Below are 19,011 nucleotides of genomic sequence, written 5' to 3' on the forward strand. Positions count from 1 at the left end.
GTGATCGGTATCGGTGATCGGTATCGGTGTATCGGCCATCATGGGTGATCGGTATCGGCAGGAAAAAACCTGATCCGCACATCTCTAGTGTGCATCATATTGTCCTTCTTATTACCAGGAGCTGAGTGATGATTTGTATCAGAAGATAGCAGCAGAAATGAACCTGTCAGAAACAGCTTTCATCACCTTGATCAACCCCACTGATACCTTCACTTCCGGTAGCTATTACATCACTATTATGAATTTATAACCAGTGTCAGCTCCTTCTTGTAGACAAAGATTGAAAATCTAAGTAATCTGTGGGCAGTAAAGACATATTAAAAACAACAACTGGTGATGTAATTAAACAGGAACAAGATTTCGCCTCAGATGGTTCACACCAACCATGGAAGTAAATCTGTGCGGTCACGCCACGCTGGCCTCTGCAGCGGTGCTGTTCCAGTATAAAAGTAAGACCAATACACACATAAACACCTCATGAGGACGCAGACGGCCATTCAAGAATTTGTCAGCTTACAAACTGTAAAATGTTGCGTCATGTTCGCCTCCTCAGATAATGTTAATCCAACGGTGGTGTTTGAGACGAGGAGTGGAGATTTGGGCGTGAGCAAGAGAAAAGAAGGATACATCATGGACTTTCCTCTAAATCCACCGACAAAGAAGGTGAATTACACATTCATGAACAAACCTGCAGAAAATCAGCAATCTAAAATATGTTCTCTCTGGAAAATAAACTAATTAATTAGGTATTTGTTTTTATAATGCGCCTTTCACTGAAATAAAACAAAAGTGCTTCACAAATAGAAAACATATTATCTTATAAATATAACTAAATAAGCTGTTAAACAAGGTTTGATTCATAAAATGTAGTTTGCACATTTAATTCACAAAATCCCCACAAAAAGAGATTTATATATATTACTACGTTGCCTAGCAACTGGCGTGTTTGCACTCAGTGAGTTTTCCACGTTTAACTGAGATATAAAGAGGAAAGTCATACCTTATACATGAAAACATTTTGCTCATCAGGAAATAATTTTATCTTGTATCTGGACTGTAAAAAAATTATACCTTGTTATGAAAAGCCAATAGTTTTTAATCAGAGACGCTGAGACAGAAGAGATGGGGGAACAACTGATTTGTAGAAATCTGGAGGTCAGAGAGAAATTTTAATAAAGTTACATTTCTGTGGTTACACTTTTAAGAGTTTTGTTTTTTCAAATGCTTTAACTTAAAGCTTTAGCTGACATGTTGACATATTCTTTAACATGTATAATGAAGTTTAACTGTAAAGGCATCTGAAAGGACAAATAAAAGATATAAAAACATATTTTTTATTTTTTAGGATCACAATGACTTTAAAGATGTTATAAAGGTCAGTAATAAACATCCACACCAGTCGTCTCTGAACACTTCTCAGCCAGATCATGTGTGTTGAACTGTATTTATATTTCTATTACAGGCGGCAGTAGGAAACCACCCGGTTCAGGAGGTTCTTTTGAGCTGCGACACAAAGAAGCTGATGATCCGATTGTCGGACAGCTGTGAAAGGTCATTTTGACCACAAACACCCAGAAGCCAACCGGGTTTTCAAAATGCTCACATCTCTGACCTTCTTTCAGAAACCACTGAGCCGAGTGTTTGCTGCGTGTGTGTGTGTTTTGTCTCCAGGTCAGCGCTAACCAGTCTGAAAGTTGACCCTGTTGCTCTTCTGAACAGCGACTCCAGCGGCAGAGTGAGAGGCGTCATCGTTACAACGAAAGGTGAGCAGAGCAACACAACGAGGTCAAACCTGGAGCTTCGTGTAGATTACATACACACAACACAATCTAATTTTCACATTTATCTCAGACAAGCTTGAACATTTCTGAGTTTGAAAAATAAAAAAAATGCTAGACAAAAAATAAGAAATTGTGAGATCAATCTCGGAACTTTTGTAGGAAAAGCCTGGAGATTTCTGAGTTTCAAAAGTAGAAAATTAGCTAGAAAAAAAATCAGAAATTGTGAGATTAATCTCAGAAATTTTCTTGGAAACAAAAATGAAAAATTCTTAGTTTGAAAAATAAAAACAATTACTAGAAAAAAATGAAATTCTGAAATTAATAGACATTTTCTAGAAGAAACGTAAATCTCTGAGTGTCAAAGGTAAAAAAAGATTCACTTTTGGAAATTTAGAAAGTGTTTACATTTTTCGTATATTAATTTCAGATGTTTTTCTAGCAAATTTTATACTTTTCAAATTTTCTAAAAAATTTCTGAGATTAATCTCAAAATATCTGAGTTTTTTCTGGGAATGTTTTGGTTTTGGGAGATCTGAACTTTCCCTGATTTTTCTAGAAAATGTCTGAGTTTACTCTTCCTTTTATTTTTCTGTCATAGTTTTATTAAATGCGCTGTAATTTTTGTATATGTTCCTGTGATCAGGGTCTCCAGACTGTCAGCCCGGATTCGACTTCTACTCCCGGTACTTCGCTCCGTGGGCCGGCATCCCAGAAGATCCCGTCACCGGTAAGATGAGCGCTCTCACAAATAAACGTAATTCTGGCCTTTATACTGTTGCTGCAAAGGCAAACAGGCTAAAAATAAATAAAGGTGGTTGCATATTTTACACTACTGCAATAAATGTGAAAAATATTTCATGTTTCTTATGAGATGCGTTTGAATCGTCTGCTCTTCCAGGCTCTGCTCACACCGTTCTGGGAAGCTACTGGTCAGACGTACTTGGGAAAAAGAAAATGCTTGGTGAGTCAAAATAAAGAGTCGGAGCAGCTTCCAGGTTTTAGCAGTGGAGATAAACAGGGACAAATGTAACTAGTTACATTTACTCAATTACATTCACTTCAGTAACTTTTATTTTGAAAAAATGTACTTTAGAAGTATTTTCACAATGTTGCACTTTTTACTTTTGAGTAATTTTATTACTAAATATTTTTACTCGAGAAAAATCTCTGGATTTTCTACCCACTGAATGAAGAACAAACTTGTTTTAACCAAAAATTCACCAGACACACACACACACACACACACCTGCAGCTTTTGTTAAAGTTTTTTATTAAAAAAAAAACTGATTTAGAAAAATTTCTTCTACCCGATTTAGTTATTTTTTGTTAGTTATATGAATTATTGTCATTTATGTCCCGAAAATACAGAAATTTCCACCTAACTTTATATTTTGGTTCATCTGATGATGTAATTTTTTAAATATTAAATACTTCAAATCAATTACTTCACAGGTGTCAAAGTCCTATGTTGAAGTAGTGCTACTCTTGCTACAGTACTGTTTACTGAGTGCCATAGACTCTTAATGTTTCCACATAGTTGAGGACTTTTGTTAAATATTATGTCAATAATCTCTGGTTGTCCTTTTAAAGACTTGACAATCCAATAAAACCCTGAGTAGAATCCACACAGGCTGAACTTCCTACACTAATTCTGTAATTAACCTGCTTTTTATTTCATTTCCCGTCAGATCTGATCTTGCGGTCAGTAGCCGTCCTGATTTTGTGTTTTTGCAGCGTACCAGTGCTCGAGTCGTGGAGGGGAGCTGGACCTGGAGGTGAGAGACAATGGGAGGATCAACATAGCTGGAGACGTCACCACTGTGCTGCAGGGATTCATCAGGCTGTAGCGACAATGAGCAGGAAGTGAAATGAGTTGACTTTAACCCGTCATTGACAGGGGTGTCAAACTCCAGTCCTCAAGGGCCTCTGTCCTGCAACTTTTAGATGCGCCTCTGCTGCACCACACCTGAAAAGAATAATTAGGTCATTAGCAAGGCTCAGGAGAACCGATCTACACAGGGAGGAGGTCATTAAGCCATTTCATTCCACTGTTTTTTACCTGTGGCACATCTGAACTCTGCAGGACAGCGGCCCTTGAGGACTGGAGTTTGACACCCTGACATTGTGAATGACAACCTGTGAATGACACGTTAAACAGAAACAGATGAATTAATGCAGACTGGTCGGTTCTCATTTCACCTTATTTTAATGTAGATGTCAACATGCTTTGTTAATCTGTGTTAACGCAAGTAAATCAGTCTAGAGGATGAATTGTTTTCCTTCCTATTTGACACTTTCATTAAACATTGAAAGAACAGTCGTCTTTTTCCTTGTGTTTTTATAAAGTAAAAAGGAAGATAAAACCCATTTGCATAAATGATGTTCAAAATCTTGGTGAGTTTTTCCTTTTATTCAAGGCTTTCAATCTCAGGAGTTTCAAATCTATAATTCTGGATTAATAATTAAAGCTGATTCTAATTCACAAAACCAACTGATTTAATTTACATAGAGGAAATATGGAATTGGATCAGACCAATCAGAAATATTGATCAATATATACATTCCTTGTTTCAAAGTGAGCTCAGCTGCATCAGGTTGTCAAATTTACTAAAATCTCTCCTCTTAAGTATTTAGAAACTAAACAATTGATTACAGAATCAACTTTGCAGCAGCTGAGAAATCTACAAAATAGGCTCCAGTTTAAAAGAGATTGAACATAAATTATTCCACAAGAACTGAGAAATGTTTTATGGATCATGTGGGGAAAAAAAGTTTGTTCTTGTTCAGTAAACTGACTGGCCAAAAACATTCAAGAGATTGTGGAAAATACATATTCTTCCTGCTTTTAAACTTTAATAGGACTTTGCAGGACTGAAGAACTGGAGTTTCCTATTAAATATAAAATGACTTGGCCAGAAAAAACTTGAACTGAGTAAATAAACTTAATTTTTCACTTCTTGTGGAGGATTTACAAGCCTAAACACATCATGAGGAAACCATGAAAATCCAGTGAGAGCATTTTGACGTGTGACATGTTGAGGAATATTTAACATACAGAAGGAACAAAACAGCATATTTAAAAAAAAAAAGCATTATTTATTCACATTCCACAAAAAGGCAAAAAGCTGCAAGACAAAACTTAAAAAAAAAAAAAAGTAAGACACACAAAAACCAAGAAGATCTGAGGTCAGTTTGGTCTCATTGATCCAGATTCATGAATCTGATTAACAGAATCAAGAGTTAAATTATACAAAACATCACTGCTTCAATTTAACATTAAAAATACAATATTGGTGACTCTGGAGGACTGATCGGCAGATAAAGTATACCACTGCAAAATTCAGCTGCTGCTACTCTAAAATAAAAATTAGTAACTCCGTTGACATCAACATTCGTTAAAGTAGACCAGTTTGGTTTAACTGTATGAAGCCACATTGATGGAAAAGCCTTCAGGTATTCTGTTACAACAAATGAAAGCATATTTTACCAACACAGTTCCGAGCTGCACAATGTTTTGTCAGAAACTAGAAATTATTCACCAGAACTTGGAAAAGTAAAGTCTTTAAATAACAAGCTTATGAATGAAATGGATAAGCAGTACCAATAGTCACACCAAGAGGATCATTAGTGCATCAGTAAGAGGTATTTAATAAAACAAATGGTTTAAAAATCAAGTGTAATTATTCACATTTATCTCCAGAAGAAGCAGTAAAACTGTCAGTTCTTCTAGTATATGTTCCACATTAAAAGCAAAATGCTTCAATTGGATCTTAAATGGATTCAAGTTAACAAAATGAACTAAATTGAAAGTTTTATATTTTAAAAAAAGATTACTGTACGACTGTTTTTATGGAACACAACTGAGGTTTTATGATATATTTTAGCTTGAGGTAAAAAGAAAGTCAGCTTGGTTCCCATTTTCTGTGTGATAAAGCGTTTCCATGTCTCCTGACGAACATCCAGGTAAGTCTCTGTTTTCTGCAGTCTTAAGCCATCTCCCTGACAGCGCGTTGCTTCAGAGGTGCATGCTGGGTAATGCCTTGTGAGCAGCTGGAGGGAGCTGGATAATGTGAAGGAAGGGTTAAAGAGAAAACCTGAAGACGTGGATTAAAAAGAACAATCTGCCATGAGAATGTGAAACATGCACACTAACCAGGCGTAACTTCATAAGCTACGTTTACCCTGCAGCCTGAAGCGACCCTTAATGCGATATGAATTCACGACAGTCTGAACATAGATCGTATTATATTATATACAGTATTTGTGACCCGACTCTAACGGCTAGGTCGATATTCATTCGACCTGAACGTCACTGATACTCGACAAACGTCACTATTCTGCGTCCTAATACTCACAAGCGGGAAGTAAAACAATTATGGCGGACTTTAATGAGGATTAAGTTGTTATAATATGTCTCCTCCGGTCGAACAACTTCAAAATTGTAAGCTATGCTACACCGTTAGCATCCACGTTTACCTCCGCAAACACTGAGCGCTTCTTCTTCAACTTTTTATGGCGGTTGGCAAAACACTGAGAACCATAGACACGCCCTCTGTGTGCGACGTTGTTGCGCCCTCTACTGCGCATGCGGGACACTTTCAGGTCGTTTGCCGTTCACACTGGAGAACACATACTTGCAAAGAGAAAGCAGTTTCTATGATAAATCCACCTTTTTCTCACTCCTGTTTTTCTTCTGTTTGACTTTTAGAAACCATCACTAATCCATCAAATGAGGAGATCAACTGAAGTGCGACTCCAACAACAGGCTGAATCTTTCTGTAACACAAAGTCTGTATTCATGAAATTTGCAATATTCACCAACAGCTGTTGCATTGCAAGTGTTTTTAAAAGTGGGGGCCGCCAGCAGGAAGATGAGGAAACAATAAAAACTGAATCTCAATTTGTGACCGGTGGGGTGAAATGGGTTAAGAGACAATTTTCATTCATTTTAGTTTTCTGTTATTCAATCATTTAAAAAATATAAAATCTAAGTTAAAACAACATATTTATGCAGTATCCATAATTATTAAATGATTATGAAAAGATATCATGTTCTGCTGCAGTAGATGCTGCAGCAGCTTCTCCACTGGTGGGTATCGCCGCAGCGTTGCAGCAGAGCCCACCATCAGCAGCTTGTGTTTTGCTCTGGTTACAGCCACATTCAGACGCCTCCAGTCCTTCAGCAGCTCCCCTAACTGAGCAAATAAACGGGACAAAGTGAGGACAGGATCGCTATAAAGAGAGAAAGCTGGGAGGAGAAGATGCCTACGTTTCCTTCCTCTGCGGTGCTTCTGACAAACGACAGAACAATCAGACTCTTGTCCCGTCCCTGGTACCGGTCCACCGTGTTGACCTCCACCCCGGAGAAAGCAGAGGACTGCAGCAGAGCAGAGATGCACTTCAGCTGCTGCCTGTAGGGGGCGATAACTCCAATATCACCGGGTTTACACCCGGCCTGGTGTGCAGAGAAAACAGAGGTTTTAGAGCAGAAATGCAAACATTGGTATATTATTTATTAAGCCCGTTATGATGATAAATGTTCCTGAATGATAAATAGTCCCAATAATTACTGCGATAAACGATAGCATTGTTGTTTTTATAATGGCATAATAATCTAAATTCTCTCTAAAAGACCAATAACATAACATTTTTTAAAGAATACTGGAAAATATTTAAATATTCAAAATAAAAATAAAACAGAAATAAAATAATCCACACACAACTAAAGTCATAACTAAAATGTATTATGAGGACTGTAAACAAAATTGACCTTCAAAAATAATCAGAATTTAACCCTCATCAAGCTCATATTAATTTATCGTTGCTTATTGCATTAAGAGTGCATGAAACTTATCTTTGCCCTTATAAATTATTAATTTAGAAGCAAACAAACCTTTATGAGGAGAGAAAGCATCATGTGTATGAGAGCAGCTTCGGTGCGATTGCTCACTCCTCCCTGCTCCACCGACTCCAAAGCAGGAACCTGCAGGAACCGAAACTTTTACACACAATCCACCGTAAACATGTCCTGCAAGTCAAATGAATCATAAACATATTTTAAAAAACACCAACAGCCTCAGTGGCTTTATGCTCGGACATATAGAAACAGCTGCAGCATTTTACAAACCTTTGAGCAGTCGAGGAAGCAGACGGGGTTGGAGGGCAGCAGCGCGGCCTGCAGCCAGGACAGGTCCAGCTGGGGACGAGTCTCAGAGCAGGAAGTGAGCTCTGATTGGACGGACGGCAGCGAGGGCAGGGTGAGCAGAGCCGAGGCCGTCCGCTCAGACCCGCACTCCAGCCGGCCGTCGTACATCAGAGAGTTACTCAGAGACATGATCTGACTAGATTTACAAACAGAAGGTGAAACACTGTTTTATAGATGCTGCAAATAAAAACTTGTTAAAAAAAAATCTTAAAGCAAGTTAGAGAAGATTGCTGGACATTTAAATCTAAAATCACTTCATATTTATTAAGTCTAATAATTTTTGAATTTAAGGACACTATGCATCTAACCTCAATTGCATTTTGAAGATCACATGTTTTTAAAGGGCCGGTTGTGGAAGAATGTGTTGTTAAAACTACCCGTTAAACTGTTAAAATATTAATAAGTAGCCGTCTCTGCAATCACACTGATGTAATTTGGCAGTATACAGAAAAAACTGCTTTGATTTCATTGATAAATATTTAAGCACATAAATGTCATCTCGACAGCTCTTTTTGTATCCTAAAGTCTAGCTGGCCATGTAAAAACTTAGTCTGGGAAAATTATTTCTACATTCATAGTAAAGTTGACATTTTTTCCCCAGAGGCGACAAAGCGAGAAAGCTTTTTGAGTTTTGAAAAGATCAGATTAAATGTTTGAAAATGGTCCGATTCATTTTCAGAAACATTACCAGTCTCTTTAAATTTAGCTTATAACAGACCAAGTGTCTTCAATCAGAGGCTTCTTAAACCCGCTGTATCACAGACTGCTACAGGAGATATGTCCCGCAAACAGCGATCACCATCTACAGCAACATTAATTTCTCTTTGGGATCAACAAATAATTTTTGAACATGAATTTTGACCTAAATATTTTCAGTGTACAGAAACAAACCGGTGCAATTTTTTTCCCAGTTTTTCTTTGTAAAGAAACATTAAAATCCGTGTATTTATTTCCTTTGATTTTACAACAACCCACATAATCTTTACTGCAGAAGCATCCAGTTTTCTCCCAGCAGTGTTTACCTGTTCATCCGGTACTGTACGTTCAGCTGCACCACCGCCTCGCTATGGAGCTCAAGTCGCTTAAACAGACTTTCATCCATCCCAAGAGACCTTAAAAGGAAAATAACAATAACAATAATAATAATAACACATTTGACAGCATCACATTTTGTAAGACCCGTCAGAGTTTGTAAGTCTTTTTCCCTGCTGTCATGGTGCGCCGCATTAGTAATGAAATATTCTCCACCTTGCTTCCTGGTTCTGAACAATCGGCGGCAGCTGCTGATGATCTCCAACCAGGACGAACCGCTTGGCGTAGAAAAGCGGACCCAGACAGATCGGCTGGCTGATCTGCGACGCCTCGTCTACGATGCAGAAGTCAAACCGCCGGCGTGTGAAGATCGGATGCTTGATGCCCATGCATGTGGTTGCCACAACCAGCTGGAACGAAACGAGACAAGATTATTAACTCAGAAAAAATAAAAACAAATCATAACAAATTTTGCTGAATAATAAATTGTCACAAAAATTATTGCAATAAAGAATAAGAATGTTATTTTGAGATCGTTTTCTGGTAATATAATGGCATAATATCACATTCTCAAGGATGAATAAACTTTAATTCTCACTGGAACTGCAAGACATTTTAAATATCCAAAATAAATAAACAAAAACAACTAATAAAATTAATCTTGAGGTTTTTGTAAACAAAATTGTCTTTCAAAAAAGGTCTAAATCACCAGACTGAAGACTTTTGTCATCCAGTTTTTGGTAGAAAGAAGAACGATAAATCATGCAAATGGAAATTACTGAGTTCATTTTAATTTCTCATGCGATTAATTTATTCCTAGCAACAAATACAAAAGAAAAAAAAAAACACTCACTTCTTTGCTGTAAAGCTGCTGCAGCTCGGTGAGCGTGTGAACGTCCTTCCTCCTCATGCTCTCCTCTGTGTACGGCAGGATCTCCGGATGGACCTTCTGCCCCTGACCCAGACGCAGAAAGCCGACCCGGAAGCGCTTCAGCTTCAGCAGGATGTTGTCCACAGCAGAGTGGGTGTAGCTGGTCAGCAACACACTGAACCCACAGGCGTGCAGGATGCGCACCTGATGGCGGAGAAGTGATGATGACAGAGGGAGTCAGAGGGGAAGGAAAAGGGAAACAGAGTTTGGATTTGTTTGAGGTCTACCAGTGTGCAGATGGTTGTCGTCTTGCCGGTTCCAGGCATCCCAACTATGAGGGTGAAGTCTTTGGACAGCAAAACCTTCTTCATGGCCTGTTTCTGGGGTTTGTTTAGACCTGCAGACAGATAAACATTAAAGCATTGTTTCTCTCACAGACAGACTAATTTACATTGCCCTCGCAGTAACATCTTGTACAACCTGAAATTAAAGTAGTAATCTCTTAGCTCATTGTCTTTGTGTAATGTGTAGGTAGCGCTGTTTTGTAAATGTGATTGGCCAAAATAAAACCATGAACACGTCAACTCGGGGCGTTTTGAGTTATTCACAGATGTGTGCATTAATAACATTTCAGGGCTATTTGTAATTTAGAAGCATAATAAAAGAAAAATAGACTTGAGTTGCATTGGCAAAAAGAAACATTTTCTTTCAGTGCGTAGGATCTACGCACTGAAAGACGCCGCACAGTTCGAGAAAGACTGCATTAGCAGATCAAAACAAGTGAAAACTGATGTTAACCAGCGATGTATGCAATGTCTAAAAGTCCAGTGCATCCTGTTCAATACAACAGCATCTCATGTTGTTTGGGTTTTTATTTGCAGAGATTTTTGAACACTACTTCCACCTCACATCAATATGCTTCGCTGATCACATAAAATCCCAACAAAACATACTGTAGTCAGTGTAATGTGACAAAATGTGAAACAGTTCAAGAGCGAACACCTTTGCATGAAATAAGAATCTCATAAGACCAGTTAACAAATCAATAACAATATAAGTAACGATGGTTTCGATAAATAACATGTCTGATAAAATATTTAATAATTTCACTGAACTCAGATCCACAACCGCAAAGCATTCTGGGGGATGTAGGCAGAGGAAAGACTTTAGTTGCTCAACCTCTCATGTTTAAAAATGAGTTTGGTGGAATCGCCTCACTAACTCTCTGGTTACCTAGCAACTCACTCACTCTCTGGTTACCTAGCAACAACACGTGGAGTAACTGCCACAGCAGCAGTTCAAGGTTTGGTTGCTGTGCCTCATAACTGCTTAGATGTAAAAAACAATGACATGGAGCTACAGCTGGATAAAACAGGAATGGTCATGCTGCCAGTTTGGAAGCATTTCAGATATTTGAAACAATAAAACAAATCAATAATTATCAATATCGACTCATATGAAACACTTATATCTTGTGTTGATAATTTGGTACCACTTTGCTTTGAATGCAGTGTTAATATTATTTTGTATTATATTTATTTGTGCATAATTCTATTTCCTGCTAATTAATACCAATTTAAATTTTAAAACAAGAACAGATGAGGTGAGTTATGAGAGGGAGAAGAGGTCTACATCTTCACCTTGGGGACCAATAAAGTACATTCTGTTCTATTCACACACCACTGATCTATGAGGCCAACCTGAACATTAGGAACAACTTAAGGCTGATTTCAGATGTTGAGCACCTTTGAGGATGTTGGCCACTGTGTCCTTGGCCTCTCTGGGTAGAACAGAGCTGAGGTTGGTGATAAACTCTGGAGGTCGAAGGTCAACAACCAGCTCCCTGAGGCGCTCACTGCACAGAGACGGACTTAAGTCAAACTTTAAGATGATATCTGATGCTGCTCATGTTTCCCTGATCCCACCTGTCGCCAGAGCTTTCCATCAGCCTGGACAGATTGCTGAGGTGAGTGCTGAGGCCCACCACTCCTTCATCGCTGTCCAGTCGAAACGAAACGCCGCTGAACTTTGACAGGTCCCTGTTAAACAGAAGACATCAGGTGAAAACCTTCTGCTGAGTCCAACAGGACGACTTGTGAACGTAGAGCCCACCTGTCCAAAGTGCAGCTGACCGATGTCGCGTTGACTCCTTTCAGGTATCCTGTTGCCAAGCCGATGAGACGACCCTCTTGGTCGCTGACAACGATGCGATCTCCGCTGGTCAGGCCGAAGTGGTTGGCGCCCTGCTGCGAGGCGGCCGCGCTGCGCAGGAAACGGTGGACGAAGACGCCTTCGGACTGAGCAGTCACCGAGCCGCTGAGCTGCAGGTTCCCCACACAGCTGCCGCCCTTCTCACTGAAAACGCATTAAAGTCGAAACTAAAGAGCTGAAAATTCAGCATATAAGAGGATCTGATGAGATTAAGAAAAAAATCTGAAGTGAAAATATTAGAACAGATGAAATCCTACAAGAAATGAGGTTAAAATGATCAATTATCAGTTTCTCTCAGCTCTGATCTAACGTGTTGCTTTATAGTTAATGTTAAGTGGAGCCTCCTGCACAAGCAATAAGAAAGCAGCAAGTGGTTTCTGGATGGTAAGTCAACAACAAAAGTCTTGTCTTTTCCAGCAGCCATTGTACAGCAAAGACAGCGATAAAACCAGCCGACCAAATGTGCTGGATTGGGTTGCTAGGTAACAGGACCAGGCTCAGCCGGGGTTGCTAGGTAACGGTGCAGTTCCCATCGAATGTGACTTGCAAATGAAGAGGTTTTTGAAAAGGTTCATTTTCCAGTCACCAAAATGCATCAACTTCATGTTCATGTTTTTTGGTGTCTGGAAAATGAGCCATTTCAAAAACCTCCTGATTTGAAAGATACATTGATGGGAACTGCAACGTTGTTTGGGCTGATTCTAGAAGCTCTACAGATCCAAATGTCAGAAGATTTGCTAAATTTTAAATTAATAAAAAAAAAAAGACAACTTAGAAGACGGGTGAAAGCCGCAGACTGCTACCTCTCCAGGACCGACTGCAGCCAGACTCGCTTTCGGCCGCTCTTGGCCTCCATGGTGGACGCCTCCAGGCTGCAGAGCAGCAGCCAGTGAGCGAAGTAGACCAGATGTGGACGGGTCAGGTGGCTCGTCTCCTGCTGCAGAAAGGCTCGTACTTCGTCTTCACCCACATCCGCAGAGGTGGAGTCCACCACCCTGGACCGAAGAGGATGAGACAGAAGACAGGCATTGACGCCTCCTGTGGTTGGTTTTTAAGTCTGCATGAGATTTAAAGGGGGCTTACCGCTCGTATAAAGCACAGTTTAGTTTCTGAGGGCAGTACTGGCAGGTCTGCCTGCTGCTCAGGATGTCAGGAAGTCTGGACAGGCGACTCCGATCGGCTCCTTTCTCTACAGAGTGGTTAATGTGATGAACCAGGGAGTTCCTCAGCTTCAGCAGCTCTGCAGAAAACCCACAATGCATCACTGTTTTAACAGGTCTAACATGGCCCCATATTTAGCTTCACAACATCCCCACAGCATGATTGTGACGCCACCATGTTTTACATTTTACAACTCTAAACTGCTTTGTTTATATCTAAAATCTCAATAAAAATACTTTAAAGTTTGAGGTTGTAACAGGACAAAATGTGAGAATGTTCAAGGGTATAAGCCTTAAAAATAAAATCTCATTATGATAAGATCTCAAACATTTACAAACAAGATGGCCGCCATGGGCGACCTGACATCTCTGCATTGGTGGGAAAACATCCAGATTTTCTAAAAACTGAATCTTCAAAGACCAAATATTTGGTTTATTGATCAAAACAAACTTTTTTTGACCAGTTTTGACTGCAAGTTAGTTTGAAATAAAATCAGCCTCAGTCAGGAAACAAACTCTTCCCAAAGCCAGAGACGAACAAAGAGAAGAGCGACTTGTGGCACAGATTTGTTTGGTCACAAAAAGCCCGATCCGTTACGGTTCTGCTTTTCCAGATAAACTCCAGAGTTGCTGTGTGGAAACATCTGAAACCTGCTGAGGTTCTGTTGGGCTCGCTGTACCTCGGTGGTCCATGTGGCCGGCTGCTACTGGGTGCATGTTTCCGGTCTTCAGGTAGAGCAGCAGGCCGATTTCAGGGCTGTATCTCTCCATGCTCATCAGCGTATATAAGATCACCTGCACACAACCAGAACCACGTTCACACGGCTGATTGTTCTTCTGGAAAAGCCTGGGAAGCTGCTCCGACCTGACTGCGATGCTCGATGGAGTTAGACTCCCTGCCAGTCTTCAGCTCCAGCGGGACGGTCTTTTCCTCGCAGACTCTGCTGCTGCCGTTTCGCGACCTTTGGATCCGGACCTTCGCCGTCACGTCTATTTTCCCTTTGAGGCCGAATCTGGGGGACCAGACGTTCTCCTCTATGTCCGCCAGCTCCGTCAGCGTGAAAACAGCAGGCGGGGCCTGGCACCTGCTGCGATCAAGCAATCAGTTAATTATTGGCACATTCTGATAATAGGGGTTTTTATTGAGGCTCTTACATTTTAGAGCTGATGGGTTTTGGTGCAGGAGAACAGAGGTATTCATTTGCCCAATGCTCCAGTGATGGGAGGTACTCATGCAGCTCCTGCTGCATCTCCTCCTGACTTACCCCTAAAGCAAACCTGTGAACACACGAAGAAGAAGAGTGGCATCATTAGGGCCGCAACTAATAATTATTTTTAATCTATAGATTATTCTGGCCATTAATCAGATTTTTAAAAATTGTCAGATTTTTTTTAATCTCATTTAAGCCATTTTTATACATTAGAAATATGTTAAAAATCCTAATAAACAATTACATCCCTTTTTAAATCAGAATTTTTTTTTTTTGCCTAGACTCCAATAACAGCGTTCTCTGAGTGAACGTTTGATCATTTGTAGCAGAGGATGAATCTGCAGGTAAAAATTATCCCCAACATTAGAAGCTCAATCCTTTCTGCTTGAATCATCAATGCAGCGCAGCAGCAGTGACTAATAACTGCACAGTAAAAGTTTCCCAATATATTTGTTTTTACAGTAATTTAAACCAGCTGAAGCCAAAATTATGCCCCTGGAGGAGTTTTGGTTAGAACATATTCACAAATACGAAATGTATATTCAGCTTTTTTTGACAAATTATTGGTTTGTAAAGTAGAATCTTGTTTTGTTTTCTGTTTTGTAATGTTAGCTTACAAAAATAAAGTCAATCTGAAATCTGAACATAAAAGTTTTGTACAGTTTTGGCTTAATTGTTGCTCTCAAATGACCTTTATTTTTTAAAAAAGTGTCTGTTTCAGTTAACGATTAATCGATTTGTCGTGATTAATCACTTCAGCCATAGATGTCATTTATCATAACCACTGTTTTTTCTTACATGAACTAGTTAAATAATAGTTACTTAAACATTGATAACAGATAAAGTTCTAATGTGTGTTTATATGTAAATGTAGTAAAAATCAATCCAATCAATTTAAAAATGTGACCCTGTGCATCAAACCCGCAGCAGAAATTTAAAAACTAAAGTTGAGTTCAATATTATTCCCATTAAAATTTGTTATATTCAAACATGTGAGAGAGTTCTTCACTCATTCTGATTGTAGTTTTAAATGCAGGATAAGTGATAAGACACCCTACATGTCTCCAAGGTAACGGTGATTTCGCAGCGCTTCGTCGGCCAGCTGGGAAAGTTTCTGCAGAGAGAAATCTTTGGCTGAAGCTGCTCTCTGGAAGACTTCATGCACCATGGTGCCATTAAGCATCTGCTTAGAGCCGCCATCAAAACTCTGCATCAAAATCAAGAGAAACGCATCACGTTTCCGTCAAACACCGACTAAAAGTATGACCTAAACGTTAGAGGGCACAACTTCCACCTTGAACATTTCTCCCAGCACTGATCGCCTCATGCAGCGGATGGAGTTGGAGATGCTGGTCCCTGAGATGAGGCTGTCGGGCTGGAGGACCAGGAAACCCCGCTCCCTGTCGACCAACCAGGCCCCGCCTTCAGAGCGGCCCTCCAGATGAACCACATCGCCGCGGTAGACGGGGGTCAGCTCCCTGCAGAGAGACGAAAAGACGCCACACTTTGAGGCTGCTGCACATGAATGAATGAAAATACGAGAAAACACAGGAACCAAGAGGCAAAAGAGCATCAGCAAATTAATCATGATATAGGTAGCTCTCGTGACGTCACACTTTGGGAAGTTTGTAACCGACAGCCATCTTAGTAGGCAGTTGCTATGACAACAGCAACCAAGCTACAAGCTTAGAACCAACTCTCGCTTCATTCCTACTTTATAAACAACATAAGCACATTTAGCTACTTTTCTAAACTGTGGAGTACTTGTTACTTTAGACAAACATTTAGTTTTGTACTTTTGATATCGGAGAAACTTCTGTTAGCTTACAAATCTAGAACAAACTTAGAAAGCACCAACAACCCAGAACAAGAGTCAGACATGGAGCCGACATTTCGCTTGATGTTGTCCAAATCCAGAACAACTGGAACCAACATTTAGTTTTATGCTTTTTGTCTTTCTTCTGATTTCGTTGTTTTGTGTGTATATCCTTCTAATTCATGTGAAGCACTTTGAACCGTCTTGTTGCTGAAAATAAGCTATAAAAATAAAATTACCTTACAACTATTACTCAATATTACTCTTAGCAATACTAAGATAAATATCAGTGACACTGCAGAACTAACAAAATTAGCTTAGCTAATGTAGCTTTTATCTGCAAGCAGGGCTTGGCAAAATGGATGAAAAACGCATTAATTTCAATCAGTATTGATAATTATTGATCAGTTTTTCGCATGGAACATCTGAAATACGACCAAACTGGTGGTGTGACCTTTCCTCTTTTATCCAGTTTTCACTCCTCACAGTTTTTATTTTAAGCAGTTATGAGGCACATTGGTGAAACTTTAAACTGCTGCGGCAGTTACTCAGCAGGTTGTTGCTAGGTAACCAGAGAATGAATGAGTTGCTAGGTAACCAGAGAATGAATGAGTTGCTAGGTAACCAGAGAGTGAGTGAGTTGATTCCACCAACCGAGCTTAGCTGGTCGTCAGAGGTTGAACAGCTGGTCTTTCTTCTGCCTACATCTCCCAGAATGCTGCGCGGTTCTCGATCAGAGTTCAGCGAATATTCTATTATTGATCATGTGTCTATTTTGATACATGTTGTTATTGATTTATTGACAAACCCTACTTCAGTTCCATCCAAACAAGAAAACCAAAAATGAAGCATCCAGCTTGAGCATCATTCATGCCGTTTATGAAAAAGACAGTACTGGTTGCACTAAAAATGTAATATAACTACAAGGAAAGTAACAGGATTTACAGTGTACATGAGCAAAAAGAGAGTTTTACCATCCGTCTTTGAGCAGGCAGGTCTCGGTTGGAAGCAGAGACCTGCAGCATGAGATGGTCAGTGATTTGTGTCCCGGTTTCTCCTCAACGTCCAAAACCAGATACCGGTTATTTGGTCCCTCAGACAGGATCACGTGGTCCGGTACCTTACTGTAAAACCGGAAAACATTACTTTCTGTTAAAAACAGTGAAATAATGCATGCATGTTTTTATTAAGATGACTTTTAGCAAAAGAAATGACTCTTACAGATGCTTTTTGGACTTTTCTTCTGTGGCTTCATCATCCATTTGGTCAGTAAACCAGCTCTCCTCAAAGCTGTTCTCACTGGGACCAGCTGGTCCAGATTCAGCTGCTTGATAGGGATTAGAGAAACAGCAACGTTAGAAAACATTCCTGAAACAGAGTTAAAGAAAATGATGTTTAACATTTATATATTAGAATATTTTCTTTAGGTCTACTCTGCTGTAATTTTAAGGAAATATTTTAGAGTTACATCTTTAACGCCTTTCAGCCTCTGGTTCTTTTAAAGGTGACTTAATATGTTTCCTTGAACAAGTTAGGATACTTATTTAGGTTAATTATATTTTTCTGCACAAAATCATTCTTAGACAACGAGGTTTTATCCTGCTCCTTTCAGATTGAGTTGTTTCAGGGTCTTTTGTCACTTTAGATCCAAATAAACAGCTGTTGGCCACGCCCCTTACACTCACACATTAAAATGGCTGCAAGCCGATGCGCATTTACACAACCATACACCTTCGAAAAGCAGAAATGGAGCCTCCTGCACAACCAACAGGAATACAACAAGTGGTTTCTGGATGGCAAATCAACAACAAACACCTGTCTCTTCCAGCAGCCAAAACCAGCTGACAGCAGTACAGCAGTGAAACCAGCTGACCAAATTTGACCAGCTGGGCTTCACTGGGGTTGCTAGGCAACGGCCCAGTGCCAGTTGATTCAGACTTAATATCTGAGAGATTTTTTAACTGGGTCATTATTCAGACACCAAAAAACCCAGCTTCTTTAAGTGTTTGGGATGTACAAAATGTGAATTGTGTATAATAGTTCCCCTTTAAATAGCCCTTAAATCTACTGACCTGCTTGTTTGCCATGGAAACGTTGATATTTGCTTACCAACTCCGCCTTGCTGCTGATCCAAGAGCGTCTTGTTGTTCCCGTCTCCGTGTGTTTCACGTGTAGCCGTCCTCTCTTTTGGGACCACCTCCAACTCTTCAGCACTTTCTTCAGGTAAAGGAGCAGCAGGAGTGCAGGTGTCCTTCTCCAGGGAACCTTCCACTTCTGTTATCACAGTAAAACATGACACTGTCTTTTCTTGTTGCTGCTGCTGGCGTTTCCTGTCTCCTCCCAGAGAGAGGTCTGTTGGGTCGGCAGTGAAAAGAGGCGTCTCTGTGGAGCCGATCAAAGCTTTCAGAGGTGAAGTTCTGGGTTTCTTAGCGTTGTGGGACTCTTGACTGGGGCTGAAGAGTCGCTTGAATGGGCCAGACAATCTGTTCGCACTCTTATTTACTTCTCCCTTCTCAGTCATTATTCTCCCCACTCTGATGCTTTTGCTGCTTGGGCTGCGACAGACGGGCGACCGGTGGCACAGTTTTGGGTCGGAGCGCGGCTGACTGGCCCGTCTGGAGGGAGAAGAGCAGGAAGGTCTGATCTGACTGCTGGGCGTCTCTGGGACAGAGAGGAAGACGTCTGGAGACGAAGCGAGGAGGTTTTCAAGGTCACCGAGGTTTT

At 40.1% G+C, this 19,011-nt stretch overlaps 2 protein-coding genes across 3 annotated transcripts; one reads left to right on the plus strand and one right to left on the minus strand.

Moving 5' to 3' along the window:
- The first annotated feature begins 82 nt into the window (after positions 1-82).
- Positions 83-4,101, plus strand: pbld (phenazine biosynthesis like protein domain containing). Its single transcript, XM_015059531.1, has 10 exons — positions 83-218; positions 351-449; positions 554-663; positions 1,346-1,375; positions 1,463-1,551; positions 1,672-1,763; positions 2,425-2,508; positions 2,680-2,742; positions 3,516-3,656; positions 3,929-4,101. The coding sequence occupies exons 1-9, from the start codon at positions 158-160 to the stop codon at positions 3,626-3,628; spliced, it is 741 nt and encodes a 246-aa protein (XP_014915017.1). The 5' UTR covers positions 83-157; the 3' UTR covers positions 3,629-3,656; positions 3,929-4,101.
- A 762-nt stretch (positions 4,102-4,863) lies between these two features.
- On the minus strand, positions 4,864-19,005 carry dna2 (DNA replication helicase/nuclease 2). 2 transcript variants are annotated; one of them, XM_015059529.1, is made up of 22 exons: positions 18,397-19,005; positions 17,509-17,614; positions 17,262-17,411; positions 15,766-15,949; positions 15,530-15,678; positions 14,416-14,538; positions 14,126-14,348; positions 13,941-14,055; positions 13,184-13,340; positions 12,904-13,095; positions 12,002-12,244; positions 11,815-11,928; positions 11,635-11,744; positions 10,177-10,286; positions 9,872-10,093; positions 9,235-9,428; positions 9,009-9,098; positions 7,909-8,122; positions 7,675-7,764; positions 7,051-7,236; positions 6,830-6,976; positions 4,864-5,850 (listed from the first exon to the last, which is right to left on the minus strand). In XM_015059529.1, the coding sequence occupies exons 1-22, from the start codon at positions 18,806-18,808 to the stop codon at positions 5,797-5,799; spliced, it is 3,585 nt and encodes a 1,194-aa protein (XP_014915015.1). In that variant the 5' UTR covers positions 18,809-19,005; the 3' UTR covers positions 4,864-5,796. The 2 variants fall into 2 exon arrangements, with proteins under 2 accessions (XP_014915015.1, XP_014915014.1); XM_015059528.1 differs by having other exon boundaries at positions 17,509-17,611; positions 18,397-18,914.
- Between the last annotated feature and the right edge of the window lie 6 nt (positions 19,006-19,011).

The sequence above is a fragment of the Poecilia latipinna genome, unplaced genomic scaffold, assembly GCF_001443285.1.
Source record: "Poecilia latipinna isolate Pla-1442-1.1 unplaced genomic scaffold, P_latipinna-1.0 Scaffold1633, whole genome shotgun sequence".
Taxonomy (NCBI): Eukaryota; Metazoa; Chordata; class Actinopteri; order Cyprinodontiformes; family Poeciliidae; genus Poecilia; species Poecilia latipinna.

Excerpts from the sequence above, each read along its gene's own strand:
- dna2 (XM_015059529.1), bottom strand. The coding sequence starts at position 18,808 with ATGACTGAGAAGGGAGAAGTAAATAAGAGTGCGAACAGATTGTCTGGC. Across the intron at positions 9,429-9,871 it reads AGCAGCTTTACAGCAAAGAA|CTGGTTGTGGCAACCACATG; the intron begins GTGAGTGTTTTT and ends GTTTCGTTCCAG. Across the intron at positions 5,851-6,829 it reads ATCTACTGCAGCAGAACATG|ATTATCCAGCTCCCTCCAGC; the intron begins ATATCTTTTCAT and ends CCCTTCCTTCAC.
- pbld (XM_015059531.1), top strand. The coding sequence starts at position 158 with ATGAACCTGTCAGAAACAGCTTTCATCACCTTGATCAACCCCACTGAT. Across the intron at positions 664-1,345 it reads TAAATCCACCGACAAAGAAG|GATCACAATGACTTTAAAGA; the intron begins GTGAATTACACA and ends TTTATTTTTTAG. Across the intron at positions 2,509-2,679 it reads CCCAGAAGATCCCGTCACCG|GCTCTGCTCACACCGTTCTG; the intron begins GTAAGATGAGCG and ends CTGCTCTTCCAG.